At 45.4% G+C, this 16,768-nt stretch overlaps 1 protein-coding gene across 10 annotated transcripts in view; it reads left to right on the top strand.

Moving 5' to 3' along the window:
* The window catches only part of lilli (AF4/FMR2 family member lilliputian), a 447,030-nt gene that overhangs the window by 177,963 nt on the left and 252,299 nt on the right, over nt 1-16,768 (top strand). The window contains exon 1 of one of the 10 annotated variants that reach the window (XM_033478329.2): nt 1,675-2,620. The exons of 7 other annotated variants lie outside the window; for them this stretch is intronic. Coding sequence is in view for 1 of the 3 variants with exons in the window: in XM_033478328.2 (XP_033334219.2) it covers nt 2,656-2,663 (8 nt within the window). In the remaining 2 variants the exon portion in view is untranslated. Of the gene's footprint in view, nt 1-1,674; nt 2,664-15,423; nt 15,557-16,768 lie in introns of those variants that run through there. 2 more of the 10 variants (XM_033478328.2, XM_033478330.2) reach the window with 2 other exon arrangements.

The raw sequence follows: 16,768 nt of genomic DNA, 5'->3' as shown, positions 1-16,768 counted from the left end.
AAGACTCTCGCAGAACATTTCCTCTAAAACTTCGTAAATTTTTAATCGACCGTCAACAAGTCCAAAGGACGCGTTCCATCTATTCATTAAATTCCAATACACCCTAAACAGCTCCACAAAGGGGTAGTTCATCGAGATCGCTTTATATTCAAAACATTTCAATCTAAACCACGTGTCGCAAGCATCTATTCGAAACCGCAGAAACAGCGCAATTACGCGAGGTCCTTCTAATTCGTGTGAAAGAAATATTCACAACGGGGTAGTTCACCCTGCGGGACCTGTGGCAACAAAAAACAGTTCCTATCAAAATTATTACACGAGCACGGAAAACGAAACAGCACGACGGACTACACACAGAGAAACGCAGTCCCTGGTCCTCCCGCGTCGAACAGCTCCGCGAAGGGGTAGTTTATGAAAGTAACGGCGATTCAAAGGACAGCTCGCGCGTAAGCAACATAAATGCGCGCGTTCCTCTATCAACGTTGATCAACCGCCGCAACCAGAAGAAGAGTTTCCCTCCCACAATGATTTCCCGCGCAGGTCCATCCACCCCAATCTCGTTACACAACCCCGGTCGAGGGTGCCTGTACACAGTTGCAAAGACGCCGGAAGCCGGCCGCGCAGAATTAATTAGAGCGATCGTTGGCATTAGCGTAGGCCGCCGACTGTGCTCTGTGAAAGCTGCAAAAAGCACGGTAAAAGAGAATCTGTCGCTTTCGCGAACGCGGTGGATGGTCGATGTCGATGACGATCGGCGAGCAGAAAGGGTGCGGAGGAGGCATCGGCGCGGCGGCATCATCGGCACCGTCGCTGTGCGTCAGCAGCGGCAAAGGAGCTCCGGTTGGCGTATCCCGCGTGACGGTAGTCCATTGCTATTATGATGCCAGGCCGGTATAGCAATGCGCCTGGCGGTTTCCGCGCGAGGCGGCGTGTCGGTCGACCGAGGCGGAGAGGAATAGTATCGTAGGAATAGGCGGCGGAGGAGGTAGGAGCTGGAGAGTAGGTTGCGCGCGCGGCCATTTTGATAATCTCCCACTCCCCTGTCCCTCTCTCCCTCCCTCTGTCGCTCGGTCTCTCTCCGAGCAACCCTTCCCCGTCGCAGTCTCCCTTCCTCGAGAACCTCTCTCTCTCTCTCTCTCTCTCTCTCTCTCTCTCGCTCTCTCTCTCCGTTCCTCTCTCTGGCTCTCGTCGCACGCACGCTGCTCGCTCGTGTTCGCTTCTCGTGCACGCGCACACGGATAGGAAAGAAGCGGAGAAAGAGACGGCGAGAGGAGAGAATCGAGGGGGTGGAAGATGGGGGGATGGTCCGCGAGGATCGGTGCGTGCTTCTTTTTTCCGGTGCGCTCGCGGCGCGCAGCTTTTGCGGGAAAAGAGCGTGTACGGAGCGGTCGCTAGTGTCGCGATTTCCCTCCTCTCTTTCTCTCTTCCTCCCTCCCTCTCTCTCTCCGGCGACCCTCTCTCTCGCGCGCGCGCACCCATACGACGAAACACGCGCGCCAGCTCGGTCGGTCGTGTTCGGGCCGGAGCGGGACGGGACGGTGTGACGTGCCTGTGTGCGCGCTCGTGTATCTCTCCGCGCGCCAGGTCTATCTCTCTCCCACTGGTCTCCCTCTCCTCGTCTCGACCGGAAGGTGCCAGTTTCTCGTCGACGATCGTCTCGTGCACACTACCGCTACGTCGTCGCCGCTCTCTCGCCCGATCGTGTCGACGTCGCGACGTCCGGCCCGTTCTTCGTCGCGGCAGAACCGTAAACAAATTCTGGAACGCGCGACAGTGCCTCTGCGACCGTCTCGCCCGAAGGACCCGATCAACGATCCATCGATCCGCGCGAGTGTGTACGTGCATCCTCCTCTCTGTGTGTTTTCTGTGTGTGTCTCTTCTGTGCCTCGACTTCCCGATCGCCTGGGTAAACAAAGAATATTGTCGCGCGGCGAAGCAGAATTCGCGGCCCGTCCTCTTCGCACCCCCGCGGTCTTGTGGTTCGTCTTCTAGGCCCGAGCTCTACCCCTCGTCATCCCTTAATCCCAGCTTCCTCCGATCCTCGACGTTCGATCGACGTTCGATCGACGTTCGATCGCGCGCCCTCGGAACGCTCGGACCTCGGCGTATCGTTCTTCTATCCTTCGGATAGATCCGAGCGCCTCGGATCTTTTTCACGTTTGTTCTCGGACCTTTCTTCCCGAACCCTCGATCCCCCATTTTTCTTCCTCCCTCGCTTCGAGCTCCGTTCGAACCCTTGCCCTGCGTCGGCGAATCGCGGCGGCTATCAGGTGTTGTCCCCGGAAGTGTGTTGCACGCGGTGGTGCGTCCCGCTATCGTTTTCGACAGTGATCCATCCATCCGGCCGACGACGCGACGAGCGGAGCGCGCGCTTCTGGATTAGCCGCTCCCCTCGTGCGCGTTTCGACCCCCCGCGAGGCCGGCCGCCGCGTCGAAAGAATGAGAGTAGTGGTTTTCCGCGCGAACTACGCGTCGCCATCGGCGGGCAGCCGTCTTCCCGGTGCTATCGGTGGCTCGATAACTGGTGCACGCAGTTCTAGTGACAACCTTTACGCAGGATTATTCTCGGATACGACCGACCGACGACGCACGCCGCTGCCAGCCCGATCTTGAACGCTCGGTGAGTTGCGTGCCGCCCAGATACACACACACATTATGTACAGGTATTATTGTCTACGTATATGCTCCCTTTTCGGCGAGAGCCTGCTCCAATTTGTTTTCAATCGGACGCGCACGTGGGAACAATGGCAGGCCAACTCCGCGGAATCGCGTGTGCGCGCGGTTTCTCTAGAACCCTAAGAGCCGATCGAGGCGTTTAGGGCGATTCTATCGAGCGTTTTATCGAGAGTTCCGTGAACTCGTGCCGCGCGCTGATTTTCCACGGACCGCCGCGGCTTCGGGGAAATTCGCGCTGACGAGGCGCTGTTCTTGCGCAACCGGAGCTTTCGGGAAGAGGCTATACGGCCGACGAACGTACGGCGCTGCGAGAACGTTCCGGGAATGTGTTGCGCTCTTTTGGCGGAGCCTCGGCCGGCGGAGATCGGTGGTTTTCTGGGAACGATTTCTCCGATATTTGCCACTTGCGATTTTTACGATCGTCCGCTTTCGACGAGAATTTTAGGCGTAGCGCTTCTCGTATAATTTCGCGACGTTGTTACAGTTCGTTGGGATTTCGTCTGATTAACGCTAAATCTACCAAGCAGTCATGCTAACTGGCGTGTACTGTTTTATAAAAGTGAGAAGACCGAATTTATTTAGATCTTGTAAAATTTTCATTTATAAGACTTGTTCCAATAATGTGACTTATTCCAGCATTTTTCACGAAAGAGACTCGAAACTTTGCAGAATTGCGAAATAAGAAAGCGGTTACTTTGTTTTTTTAGTGTTAATATGGGGGACTGTGGTTATCTTATTCTTTCTCTATTTTAACCCTTAACGGTCCAATGCCGCCATACACGCGGCAGAAATCAGTAAAACCGTAAAATCTGGCAGGAAACATTGGAAGAATAGGCACGATTGTTCCGATGAAAATATATCAACGAAGTTTTATTTAAAAAATGAACATCTCTTCTCTGTATTTGATACACAAATTTTCAGTAAAAAATTTCTCTTCGTCTATAGAACAGTCTGCACTTGGCAGTGTGTAAACTCTGGAAATAAATAGTTTCGGTCCCCTAAGGATTAACTCCGCACCAAGTCGTTCTAAACATTTCTGCTTTTTTTTCCTTCGTGATTTGAAGGAATTTTTTTTCGTGATTCGAAGGAATTTTTTTTCGTGATTTGAAAGTTACCCTCGGTGAGGAGGGTAACTTCCGGCACGTATGCGATAAATAAATAAACAACGAGTCAGTCGCGCGGTGGAGATTTCAGGCACAATCTATTAAGTGCGAACGTTATCGAAACGTGGGAGCGTAAGCAAATGAAAGCATGCGAGAGAGAAAAATTGTCTCGTTTTATCAGGAAAACGATTACACTGTGTGGCCAATATAATCTCGTCCGAGATTTGAAAGCTTGTGATACAAAGGAAAAAGGAAAACGATTAGGAACGAAGGATTTCTAGTCAACGCAGAGCTAAGAATTCGGTGCCGATTGTCGACTACAAAAACTTACCGTAACAATGTGTAAGGGTCCTATAATAAAACCTTGGTACAGTAATGTCTTTCTACCTGACCGTCGGATTACGCACCAAAATGGACAATTTGGGAAGGGAAGGTACGATTGCTCGAGCCTTGCAGCTCGTTTGTATATTTCTTGACAATTAGTAACAATAAAAATGAACCGTTAGGCTCGAATAATTGCATCTTCCCTTTCTAAATTGTTCACTTTTATGGACACTCTGAGCGTCAGGTAGGAAGACATTAGTGTACCAAGGTTTTATACGACGCGAATACTCGACAAAAACAGCCGACTGATTAAATGAGTTGAGTTATGGCTAAATGATTGTATGAGCTCCATTGTTGTGATAGGTTTTTGTAGTCGATATTCGGCACCGAATTCTTAGCTCTACGTTGATTAGCAATTCTTCGTTCCTCTAATCGTTTTCCTTTTTCTTTCTCCGTTTTCCTCGTGACGAGTGTACTCGCCGAAAACAGCTAATTGATTGAAAGGGATATATACTTAGATATTCTTGATTGAATTATGTCCCGTTGTATAACGGAATCTTTATAAATTACACCTGGACGAAACAACCGAAATTCCAAACCCTCATTAGTAAGCAATTTCGTTAAAAGCCGTTCCGTCCTCTACTCAAGTATTTTCTTTATGACCACCAAATGTCATTTTCCAGTCGTTTTTTTTATGGTATGCATGTTCCACCGAGAAACGGTATTTTCCGGACTATTGTTTGCTACGGCTAATTCTTGGGACACTCGGATTCTTCGTGTGCGTCACCCGAGGGTACGAGCACTACCTGCGGGCGACCCTTAGTTTGGGGCGGTCGCTTTCATAATTTTGCAAACCAATCGGTCAGGACGACCAGTTAAAGAGAAAAAAAAAGGAAACACAGCTTATTATTCCTAGCATCGTAAAAAATCGTAGGGAACCGCGTATAACAAATACGCGGGAAAACAAATTACATATTTTTTTGAAAGTGTTGTATTTGAACAAACTGCGAACGAAATCGAACGTACACGGTATAATTGCAATAGTCTACGCGCTTTTCGCACTGATTGCAACAGCTGACCAGATAGTTAATATACAATAATATAATTAATGTACAATGCAACTATATATACAATACATACAATATTAATGCAATATTAATACACAATACAATATTAATATTATACAATATTACTTTATTTACTATTATTGTTACTATTTATTACTATTATTATACAATACAATTACAATACAATATTAATATATTAATTAATCGCGTTGTTTATTTCAAAATTATCGAAATTACGAAGACCCTCCGACAAAAAGCGATCGAAACGAGCTTCTCTGTTCGAACACGCGCCGCGATAAAAATGACGAGAGGTCCCATTAAACGCAATCTTGTCGCTTGTACACAGATTCCGCGTTAATGAAACCGGAACTAGAAAGTTGACAAATCGATCACAGGAGACGTCGTTTTAACATCGTTCTGTTCTAAAGATTCTCGATTCGGTCCCGTTGTAGCGAAAATAAATTTCGAGGGCGCGTTAAAAATTCGATGGAATTAGGTGTCGGCGAGATTTGTTTTCGGCGCTCGAATGGTCGAATGCCACGAATTTCGCTTCGGCGCGGTTCTATTTATACCGATTCGAGAAAGTCGCCGGATTTTTCCGGGACTTGTCGCATTCACGTGTGCAGGGTTGAACGAACGAGTTTTCGAAAAGTTTGTTTACTCGGGCAAATGGAGCACTAAACAACGCACAGCGGTGTCGGATACTTCAACTTTCTCCCGCGAGTGAATAGTTTCTGTTGATAAACGACTTAATATAACTTGCCGGCTCCCCCGGTTATGCGTCATCGACGCTGAAAAAGACACGTGTTGAATATTTTAATTCAATCGCTATACGATACAGCGACGCGCGCCCGGCCGGGAGCCTGAATTTATAAATCATCCTCGTCGAATCAACAAGCTTCGGGACCTGCGAACGAGCGTCGCACTGGTTTACGAAAGGCGCGATGTAAGAGTTATATCGTGTAACCCGCGTTCGATTTTATTTTTCAATCGGGAGACGCTCGTTGGATTCGCGGGAACATCGTGGAACGAACCGCGCACGTTGATTAGGCTCGTCCCGTAAGCGGCGCGAACGTTCGTCAGGATTTCGAGATCGATTTCCGTGTTCGCAGATTAATGTCTGATTCCGGGAAACGCGGGAAAATCGAACCGGCAACAGCTGCGACGAGTCTAGACCTCGAATCTAGACGGTTTTGATTCCGACGAATCATTTTTCCGCGGATTTTGAATTTCAAACAGCGGGAACGCTTTCGAAGAACATTGTGTTTCGCCGAGAAAATTTTTCCGCCGATTTCCCCGCTTCTTTTTCGAGCCAATTTGCATTTGCTGAAATTTCAAGCCCCCGCGGAAAGGAAAACCGATGCCCGCTTCGAAATGAATTCCGAACGCTTTATTCGACGTCTCGGTTTTTCGCTCGCCGCTAAAAGGAAACGCAAACATTGCGTGTTCAGCTAAGTGTGTCGAAATCGTGCGTCTTCTCGTTGTTACAGAGAAAATTCTCGTTATTCCCTTCGTTCTTCCAATCGCCGTTGTTCGTTCGAAAAATCTTTCGAATCGCATCGTGGAACACTTTCATCGAAAACTGACGTCCTTGAAAACTACAATATTTTTCCGCCTCTTGTTAATACGATTTAAAATAGATTCCAAAGCGGAATCAAATTTTACTTCACAAGATTCAAAAAAACTAAGAACGTTGACGTGTTAATTTGCTGTTATCAAAATTATTAGACAGATAAAATTGCGTTTACGTCTGAAAGTTTGTATTTTAGGCAACAAAAGGCTCCTTCGATAAATACAGTTATTATTATTATTATCATTCGACTGCGGATTTTAATGCAAAATAAAACTTATCCGCATGAAAATCGGAGCAAATCGAAACCAAGCAAGTTCCTTCATTGTTGCGTCAACGGATTAAACATAACAATTGACATTCTTACGATAAGAATCTATAAATCTAAACAACAGACATTCCCCGAAATCGTTCAATCTTCTTCCCATTTCAACCTGCATCCAGTTTCGCCGTAAACGCGTCAAAACCCGCGGTCTAATAGCGACCGTTCTCCCGACGAAAAAATCAATCGCAGTCAAAGGGTTGAAACCCGACACGCGGCGAACGCGAATTGCCAGTTCCCGCTGGAAAATAACTAGCAACGATCGATCTTCGGTCGCCGTTGCTGAAAGAACCGGCGATGCAGAAGCTAGGGAATTTCGAGCACCGATACTGCTGGCGCGTTTCGCTGCTGGTTCGGGCGACTCGCTGCTCGAAATTAGATCGCGGAGGGGTTCGAATAGCTCGCGCTGGAATCCGGAGAGATGGTCGATCGCGGTCGGCTAGGGAATTCGCGTCTGGTAACACTGGAGGCGGGTTGTTCGGCCACGGTGTTTACGCGGATCCGCGAACGACGTCGACGCCGGACGAAACTAGATTCCGCTCGGTATAAATACCGGGAGCCGGCCGCGCGTCGTAAACGCCTCGCGCGAGCCCCTGTACGCTGTGAACGTTCGCTCGAGTGCTCCTTCTCGGCGATTCCAGAGAATTATCGGCGGTGGTCCGCGGAACAAAAACTCTCGGAACACGCCGGTGGATATCGCGATCCTCTCGTCGCGCCGCCATCTTTCTTCTCGTCCGTTTGCTTCCGCGGAAGCGGCGTGTCGTTTCTCGCGGTTCTGGCCGCGCTTTCCTCGCCTCGATGCTCTGTTCACGCGACGCGTGATTTTTCCGAGACTTTTCTTTTTCGAGAGAGGAATGATATTAAATTTCGTGATAATATTCTGTGTATTAATTAAATAACCTTGACACGGAGACTCTCTCCCGTCGATGAAATAAATGAAATTAGACTGCGGATTTTGTGCATTCATGGCAAAAATGACTATGTGAAATATATAGAATTGTGACGAAATTTAATAAATATTATAATAATATATAACATAATAATATATAATATATAATAATAAAATTAAATAATATATAATACAATAATATTATATAATAATATTAATATAGCATTAATACAATAATATTATATAATATTATAGTATCAATGATAATATTATTATATTATTATATTTAATAATATTTATTTTACACAAAGATATCTCACAATATAATGTAATAAAATATTACATTATTTTGATCGAGTGCTATGGAATACAGTTACTCGTCTCAGCAAGGCCGTATGAATTTCTTTGGGTGCCCTGTGCCGCAGAAGGCGCGCCGCCTAAGCTCTAAGGGTCGGTCTAACGGGAATAAGGGTGGCGAGGGATCCTCGGCGAAAGAATCAGAGTGAGAGAAGTGAAGAGCAGAGAGAGAGAGAGAGAGATAAAGAGAGATATGACGGCGGCGACGAAACTGTTGACGACGAGATTCCTCGGCCGCAACAGCAATAGGAACTTTCGGTGGCCGGCAGCTCTGCCAAACGCTGATTCACGTGCTTACTCATAAGACCATACGCCGAACAACATGTTGTGATTGCTATTTTTATGTCGGCTCGAATGGATAACGGACCAGAGTTAGGCAAATTCTGTTTCAATTAATACGTAACAAGTTACGAATCGAACTAACGTTTCGCTCGGAAATAACAATGAAATCTTTTGCTCGATTATTGGAACATCGTCGAGAGTACTTTGTTTCCGAAGCGAAGAATTTATTTCTTATTTGCACGAATAAAATGTTATCTTTTTATTTGGATTTTAGAGACGGACGAATAATAAATCGGTGTTTCGCTTCTCTTTCGTCCGTTGCGTATCGTACCGCGGCATATTTCGCGCGTTTCTTTTGTAAATAAAATATTGAAAATGCGAAGAGCGAACAATAAGGGATTCTCGATTTTTCTTTCGTTTATCGTTCTATTTATTATTATTATTATTATTATTATTATTATTATTATTATTATTATTATCGAAGAGCTTGCGTCTGTTCTCGCGAACTCGATGGTATCGCTAATTAGAGCGATTGAAAACCAAATCTTTCCTGACCGTGACTCTTCGGCTCGAGCGAACAGTAAATAACAATAAGCAACCAAGTTGATAATTAACAAGCAACAATCGAAACTGTGTGTTTACAGACGGGAAGTAAATTTTGTTGTCCCGAATAATTTATTCAGATCCGCGTAAACAACAAGCGATTATCTCTCTGTCGCCTTTTATCGAAACGTCGAAACGGCGAGTAATTTTTTTACTCGAACGAAAAAGAAAAGAATCGTTTAAACGAACGTATACTTAAAACGATGCTGTAACGAACCGCGTCTGGCGCACGATTCGAGGCACGACGGCGACGCGTCCACGATGAAACTCGAATGGCATGCAGCTGTACGGAATACCGGCAATTAATTTTGTCAGCTTACTTATTACCTTTAATCTTTGACACCGTAACTGGCCGTAGCCTACTAATAGGTTTTCCGATAACTCTGTTGCTTCTGAGAGAAGCTCGATAATTTTCGTCGAATAATCTCTACACAGGTTCCTGTGTGTAGGTTCCCGTGTCGCACAGTTTGGCTCGTTCGAACGAAATTCCAGTCGCCGTTCAACAATTTATCAGGCAGCTCCTCTCGGTTGTTGATTTTCGATTCTTCGAGGCACGAACACGCGATCGCCGCCGCCGCCGCTGGAAATTGTTAAACCGAAACCGTCCGAGCCGTTCCGCGCGCAGCTTCGAGCTGATAATTGTTTAATAATCGTTAACGCGGCTATTCGAAGATCTAGGTTATTGGAAATGGGTAGATAAATAAAAGTAAAACGCAGCGAATTAAACTTATCCCTTTTAGTTTATTAATTTGATGTACGAGGAAGGACCGTCTTTACTCTCCTGATTGCTTCAGGAGACTGAAGGCTATTCACAAAGACGAAACCAAAAACGTCACCTAAAGACAAAGAGCACTCTGTTCTATATACATATGAAATCATTGTTTATCTAATGGTACTCTGGCGAGACTCTCGGCGTCGATTCGGTTTTGTAACTTATATGCTAGAAGGAAAAACTTCTGAGTATTCAAAAGAGAGAAAATAATCCAATATAGGTAATCCCCGATTATATATCGAATTACGTTTCGAATCGCGCGGCAAACGTCGGTCTCCGTTCACCGACACGGCGAACGTCGAATTAACTTGTTGCATTTTTTTTTATTTTTTCGGATCCGGTTAATTTGTACACACCGTTCAGATTTCCGAGTCTCGATGAAATATTCCAAAAAAAGAGAGGACAACAAGGTAGAAACAACATCGGCGCGTTTTTAAACGTTCCGAATTGCTTTGCAAGCGAGCACGAAGTCGTCGAGAATGTTTCTTCGTTTTCAAGGTCGCCGCGCACTTTTAATCGAGGTAAAACAGGCTCGTCAAATTCGGCGATTTTATCGGATAAGATGCACCGTCGTGTCGTCTCGCGAGATTACGGCCGGGACGTTTAAACGAGCAATTCGTGCTTTATTTGCCGGAAGCCTGTTCGTAGGATCTTTCATGACGGAGCTAACAGCAAAAAAAAAACAATCTAACAATAATGTCCGCTGTTAATATTTGTTTCAATGCTTCGGAAGACTGCTTTCGGAATAAATCTTCGGGACGATCTGCTTTCGATAATTTCGAACGAGCGCGTTGCGCCACGTTGATCGAAATAATTTATTGCTTTACAAAGAAATTTACCACCGTCAACTTTAACGCTTCCACGACCGCGCTAGAAACCTCAAAAATTGTCATAAAATTAAAATATTTCATTCCATTAAACAAAAATTATGAAGCAAACTTATATGGCATCGATCACTTTTTCAGCATTCGTACCTCTTGCAGATCTTAATAAAATTAAGCAATCATTTTTAATTCTTCATTCATCATCCATTCGGTCGTCAATCGACCGAATTTAAAACGGGGAGATCTCCCCGTTCGGTTGGCTAAGTGTTAACCCTTTGCGGTCGAAGCTATTCGAATTCGAAATCCAAAACATGATTTCTGATCTACTGTAGTTCTATTTTATATAATTTATTGCGACTTATGCACATGAAATTGAGCCTGCTGACAAGTACAATGCAATTTTAATAGTTTCTTTTCAAGTAGAAACAAGTCCGATGCTCTTAGAATGAGATTTTGAAAAATGGTACACCAATTTTTAGTGGCGCCTCAGAGTCGCCATTCGAGCGCAAAGGGTTAAAATGATGAAATCGTCGACGAAGTGCAAAGTTGCTGCCGCACTTCGCCGACCTCTCGCGGACAGAAATTTCAACGGGGAACGTTTAAAAGCCAATATAACATCGAAACGCCGACTCATTGAACCATAAACTGTATTACGAGCAAACACAAAGTCCTCAAGGATACTTCCCGCTTTCCCCTCACCCTCGTCGGAGCCGGCGGATCCAGTCAAGGCAGAACGGACTCGTAAAATTCGGTGATTTCGTACGAAAAGGCGCCAAGGTATCGGCCCGCGCGATTACGGTTGCCGCAGGTCCGGGAACAAAAGGGTGCCGTTCGTGCTATTGTATCGACGGAAGGGTGGCGGTCGCCGGGCTTCCCCTCGGTTTCGACGAACGTGTTCACCACGGTGGACAGTTCCGGCCTCGAGGACACGGGTCATTTACGTCGGACGGCCTTCGAGACACGACGCGAACTCCGCCGATCGCGTTGCCACATCGAGAGAAACACAATCGGGGGAAAAAAACCGCGGGTTCTCTCGGCGAGCACGAAACGCGGAAACAATGCGAAGGCGATACGTCATCGTCGGCGGCCGGTTCCGTTGCCGAGGTGTACTCTACGGCGCGGTGCGGCTCGCCGACGTCTGACGAGATAATTTTTATCAGGAACGCGCACGCGCGCTCGCCGACGAAACTTCTCTGTGTGTATTTGTCGGCGGGCTTCGATGTTTATCGCTCTGCCTGGCCATCGATTCGATATTTCGAACGAAAACACGGCCGCTTCGATACCTATTTGCATAATTCGTTTGGAAAAAGGAATCTCCGTCTCTGAAAAGTCCATCGAGAAGAGTCTGGCGGATAAACGTGGACTCGTTTTTACAGCTTGAACACTGAAATTTCGAGCAGTAGTTCATTTTCTTGTCAGATGTTTTTACGTAATAATTAATAGGATTTTCGTGCGATCTTCGACCGTTTTAACGGATCGAAAATAATAATTTTGAAATTCTTTTCATTTCTTTGCTGAAAAGAAATTTGCTGCTGCTAAATCGCAGCTGTTCTGCTTTGTCATAAACGCGTAAAATCCGTGGTATAATAGTTAGTTATAATATTTCATGCAGTCATGACAAAAATGAGTAGTTAAAATATCAAAATTGCGAAGTCATAAGAAAGTCAATTGAATTGTCAATTGAATGATTTTGTTGCATTATCCTCAAGTTGACAGGATTATTGGCAGAGGCGATTCAATTTTATTCCATTTCTGTGTCTTGCAATCGACGCGGAAAAGTTTTATTTTGCACAAAGACACGCAGTCTAATGATAACGCAAATGGAAAACTAAAGGCGTGTTTATATTCAAGAGAATAGAAAGCGCAAACGTTGGCCATTATTTCACCGACTTTCATACTTTCGTCGACGTTTAAACTGTCGTACGGCATAGTTCTATTTATTGTCTATTTATTGTCTATTTATTGTCTATTTATTGTCTATTTATTATCTATTTATTATCAACTTATTATCTGCTTATTCTATTTACTTATCGTCGAACGTTTCATCGCGAACGAACGCGCCCGTTTCACCATTGCTACGTGATTATCCGCGTCGAAGGAACGTATTCAGATTCCGTGAAATTTCCGGTTGCTATTAATGTTGCAGAATATTTAGAAAAATCAACGATCGAGGAGGAAACGGTGCCCGAGCAGAAACGGCTGATAAAAGGGTTCTCGCGTGTGCCGAACAGCGATTCCGACGCGATTGCGCCGCGATATTTTTTTCTCCCGTAGCTGCGCGCCCCGCGGTTTTGTTCCGCCATTAATAATCCGCCAGAAGAAAAATTAATTACGCGTTCGTCCCGCGTGCACAGCGCAAATTGAATATTTATAGCGGCAATGGGGAGCGGGGCGTTTGCGTCAGGTTAGACGCGGCAAATAAATCTCCCGTTTACGGTTGCTAACTATTCCTATTATAGTCGATGGTTTTGTAACGAACGCTGCACTTGATAAAATCAATTTTCATCGATGCGCATAAGCTGCGCGCGGAATTACAACACCGAGGGTGAAATATGGCCTCCGTTAGGTCGTTTGTATCATGCCGATCTAATAGTCTCTCGCACGCATCGTGTTCTCGTCGGATGTGCCGTCTCGGTGGATCGTCTACAGTTTTCGACAGCTTCTCCTAATCGGGCCACCCAAGTCGACTCAAAAATTCTGATCGTTTCGGGCGTTCGATGTTCACTCGAACTTTAAAAGTACGCCGAGAACTGCGAATCTTTGCGCGAATTATTCATCTTCTCGTAAATTTCATCTTTTCTACGGAAATTCTTGGGAAGCTTGATTTTTACGGCTCGACGTTTTAGAAAATGTTCTCGTTTTCTTTGCGAGAAAATAAATCGTTAAGTTAAATCAATGAATCGTTTATTTATTGATTGAAATTGGTATCGTGGTTTCACGCGATCAAATTAAATTTCATGCATTTCTTTTGTCTTTCACGAGTCATACAGTTAATTTTTTAATTTACTGCTGCATTATTATTCTCTCACTGTAACAAAGCGTTATCTCGTCGATGGACGAAGTTACAATTGTTGCAAAATCGTTCGCGTTGTAAGACATAGCTTTATAATCGTTCGCATTATAAAAATATAGCATTAAAAAAAATATAATATATTTTATAATATAATTTAATAATATATATAATAATATAATTATTATAATAAATTAATATAATAATATAATTATTATATAATATATTATTATATATATAATATAATATAATTTTATAATACATTATAGCATTATAAAAAATACAGCTTTAAAATCGATCGCATGAAAATTGCAATAAACACGAGCCAAACAGAAATTGACCTCCTACATTCCGTAATATATCTTTCACTTTAAATCGCGCTTCGTCAAAAATCGCTATTATTGTCTCGAACGCGCGCGGTTCGCGTCGAATGTCTAAAATCGTGGCGCACTTCGTAGCGACGATAAACGAAGAAGTTGGTCGGGAGCTCTCTCGCAGTTGCAGATCGAGCTGCGCGACCAATAATTAAGACTAGAAACTTCTGACGATAAACTGTTGACACCCTCGACGGTAATTTTTCAATACCGTCGAGAAGTTATCGCGCGGCGCGAAATCTCGCCACGAAAATTTATCGTCGCCGCGATGAGGCAATCCGGCGCGATAGACCTGGTTCTCGGTGCCCGGGGACTATCAAACGGGACCCGGGGACTATCAATCGGGGCCGTCGAGGAAAGCAGGGAGGGATGAAGGAAGCGCGATAGAATCGAATGTTTACGCCGGGTTTTCCCTTTCTTCGCTTATCACGCCTCGGCCCGTCCCGATTTTCGCCAGGTGAACGCGTTCGTTCGCCGGTGACGTCACCGGCTCCGCCGAATTCTCCTGGCCCCGGCAGAAGCGAAATTTTACGGTCCTCGCGATCGTCATCCGGTCTGACGCGAAAAACGGTCTCTGCCGCTCCGTTCCGGCGAGCGTTCCGCTCCACTCGCTCTCTCTTGCTCTCTTGTCCGCTCGCTCTCTTGCTCTCTTGCTCTCTCTCTCTCTCTCTCTCTCTCTCTCTTGCTCTCTCGCTCTCTAGCTCTCTCGCTCTCTCGCTTGCTCTTTCTCTTGCTTGCTCGCTCTATTGCTTGCTCGCTCTATTGCTCGCTCGCTCTCTTGCTCGCTCGCTCTCTTGCTCTCTTCCTTACTCTCTTGCTCGCTCGCTCTCTAGCTCTCTCGCTCTCTCGCTTGCTTGCTCGCTCTATTGCTCGCTCGCTCTCTTTCTCTCTTCCTTGCTCTCTTGCTCGCTCGCTCTCTTGCTCTCTCGCTCTCTTGCTATCTTGCTCTCTCTATCGCTCGCTCGTCTCTTCGCTCCCCTCTCTCTCTCGCTCTCATCGCTCTTCGCTCGTCTCTTCGCTCCCTCCTTTCCGCGCCGCGCCGCGCGCTAACTTCGGATTACGTAAGTGACAGAGAGCGCTGCTACCAAAGAGCCTTGGTTTCCTTTTAAAAATGGCCGTCCACTGGCCCGAGAAACATCATCTCGTGTCGAAAGCATCGGCCGTTCTGCGTCGCAGACGAGAGCGAGGCGACACGGTGCCGCGGTTCTATCGCGTGGCCGCGCGACGCACCGTTCGACCTGCGAACGCGAAACTCATGTTTTCCGATCCCGTTCTAGTCGCGCCGGCACCGCCGCGCCACGATTTCAACAGTGTTTCCAATGTCTTCTTCGTTGTTCCGACCGACTAACGAACCTGCGAGAACAGACCGGTCATTTGGAAACGGTAATATTAGTTGTGTTATCGTTGTTCGCGAGGTCTGATTCGGTCGTTCGTTGCTCGTCCCGTGGTGGCTCTGTTTCGATGCTCGTAGACCGTGTCGCTTTTATTTTTTTTTTTTGTTATGTTGTTATTCGCGCATTTATTAAATTAGCGGATCGAATACGAAACGGTGAACATATTTAACCCTTTGCGCCCGAAGCCAAATGACCACGCAACATTTCAGATTGCTTTGCCCGGGACGGTATTTCCATTTTATAGAACCCCCGGCGCGTTTTATAAATGTGAAAATTGAATTTTGCGAGTCGCGCAACGGTTTTACGCTTTTTAACAGTTCTTTAAACGCGGACGGATCGATTCGATCGGTGAAATGATCTCGCAACGTGGCATAACAATTTCGAACGGCGCTTTGGCGTCGCTTCGCTCGCGAGTGCGAAGGGTTAAAGAATTTCAATAATTGAAATTATATCTGTTGTTATTGTGCTTGTTTTCGAGGCCGATCGATTGGCTCGTTCTCGCCGTTGCTCAATTTCGATGATCGGGGACCGGCGAATTTCGAAATGAATTTTAAGAAAATCATTGCTTTATCGGGTATCGCTTTTTTAATGTTGTTATTAGGTCGCGGATTTTGCTCATTAGTGAATCGAATGCGAAACGGTGAATATATTTGAGGAATTTTTGAATACTATTTCGTTGCTTTCAACTCGACAAAGTAATCGGAGAATGAAATAAATGTCTGCGTAGATTTCGTATCTTGCAAACAATTCGGACGATTTTTATTCTGCATGAAAATCCGCCGTTCTGTTTTTATTATCCGAACAGCGGAATAAGAGACACGTTTGATACGTAAACGTGATTCTGTGAACGTAATTCCTTCGACGAACACTATGTAGAAACGACTATAAACTGTGCAAATCGTGGACCAGGATAAAGACATTAAAAGCTGTGTTCGTTCTTTCTGTTAGACTGTTGATCTTTCGGAACAAGAGACACGTCCGCTTCTTTGAGTAAAAAAGTCTGTCTCACGATGCAGTCACGTGAAGCAGGCACACTTCAAAGTGTGCAAATTGTGTGCCAGAACAAAGACACTGTAAACTACGTTCGTTCTTTGCGTTGGTCGAAGCCACACAATCGAGCTTTTTAAAGCAAAAGTGGTACAAGTCAATTATTTCCTAGATTCGATGTCATTAAATCACATTTAATTCGATATTTTATTTT

Source organism: Megalopta genalis, chromosome 3 (genome assembly GCF_051020955.1).
Source record: "Megalopta genalis isolate 19385.01 chromosome 3, iyMegGena1_principal, whole genome shotgun sequence".
Classification (NCBI taxonomy): domain Eukaryota; kingdom Metazoa; phylum Arthropoda; class Insecta; order Hymenoptera; family Halictidae; genus Megalopta; species Megalopta genalis.
This window is presented reverse-complemented; position numbering and strand designations above follow the sequence as displayed.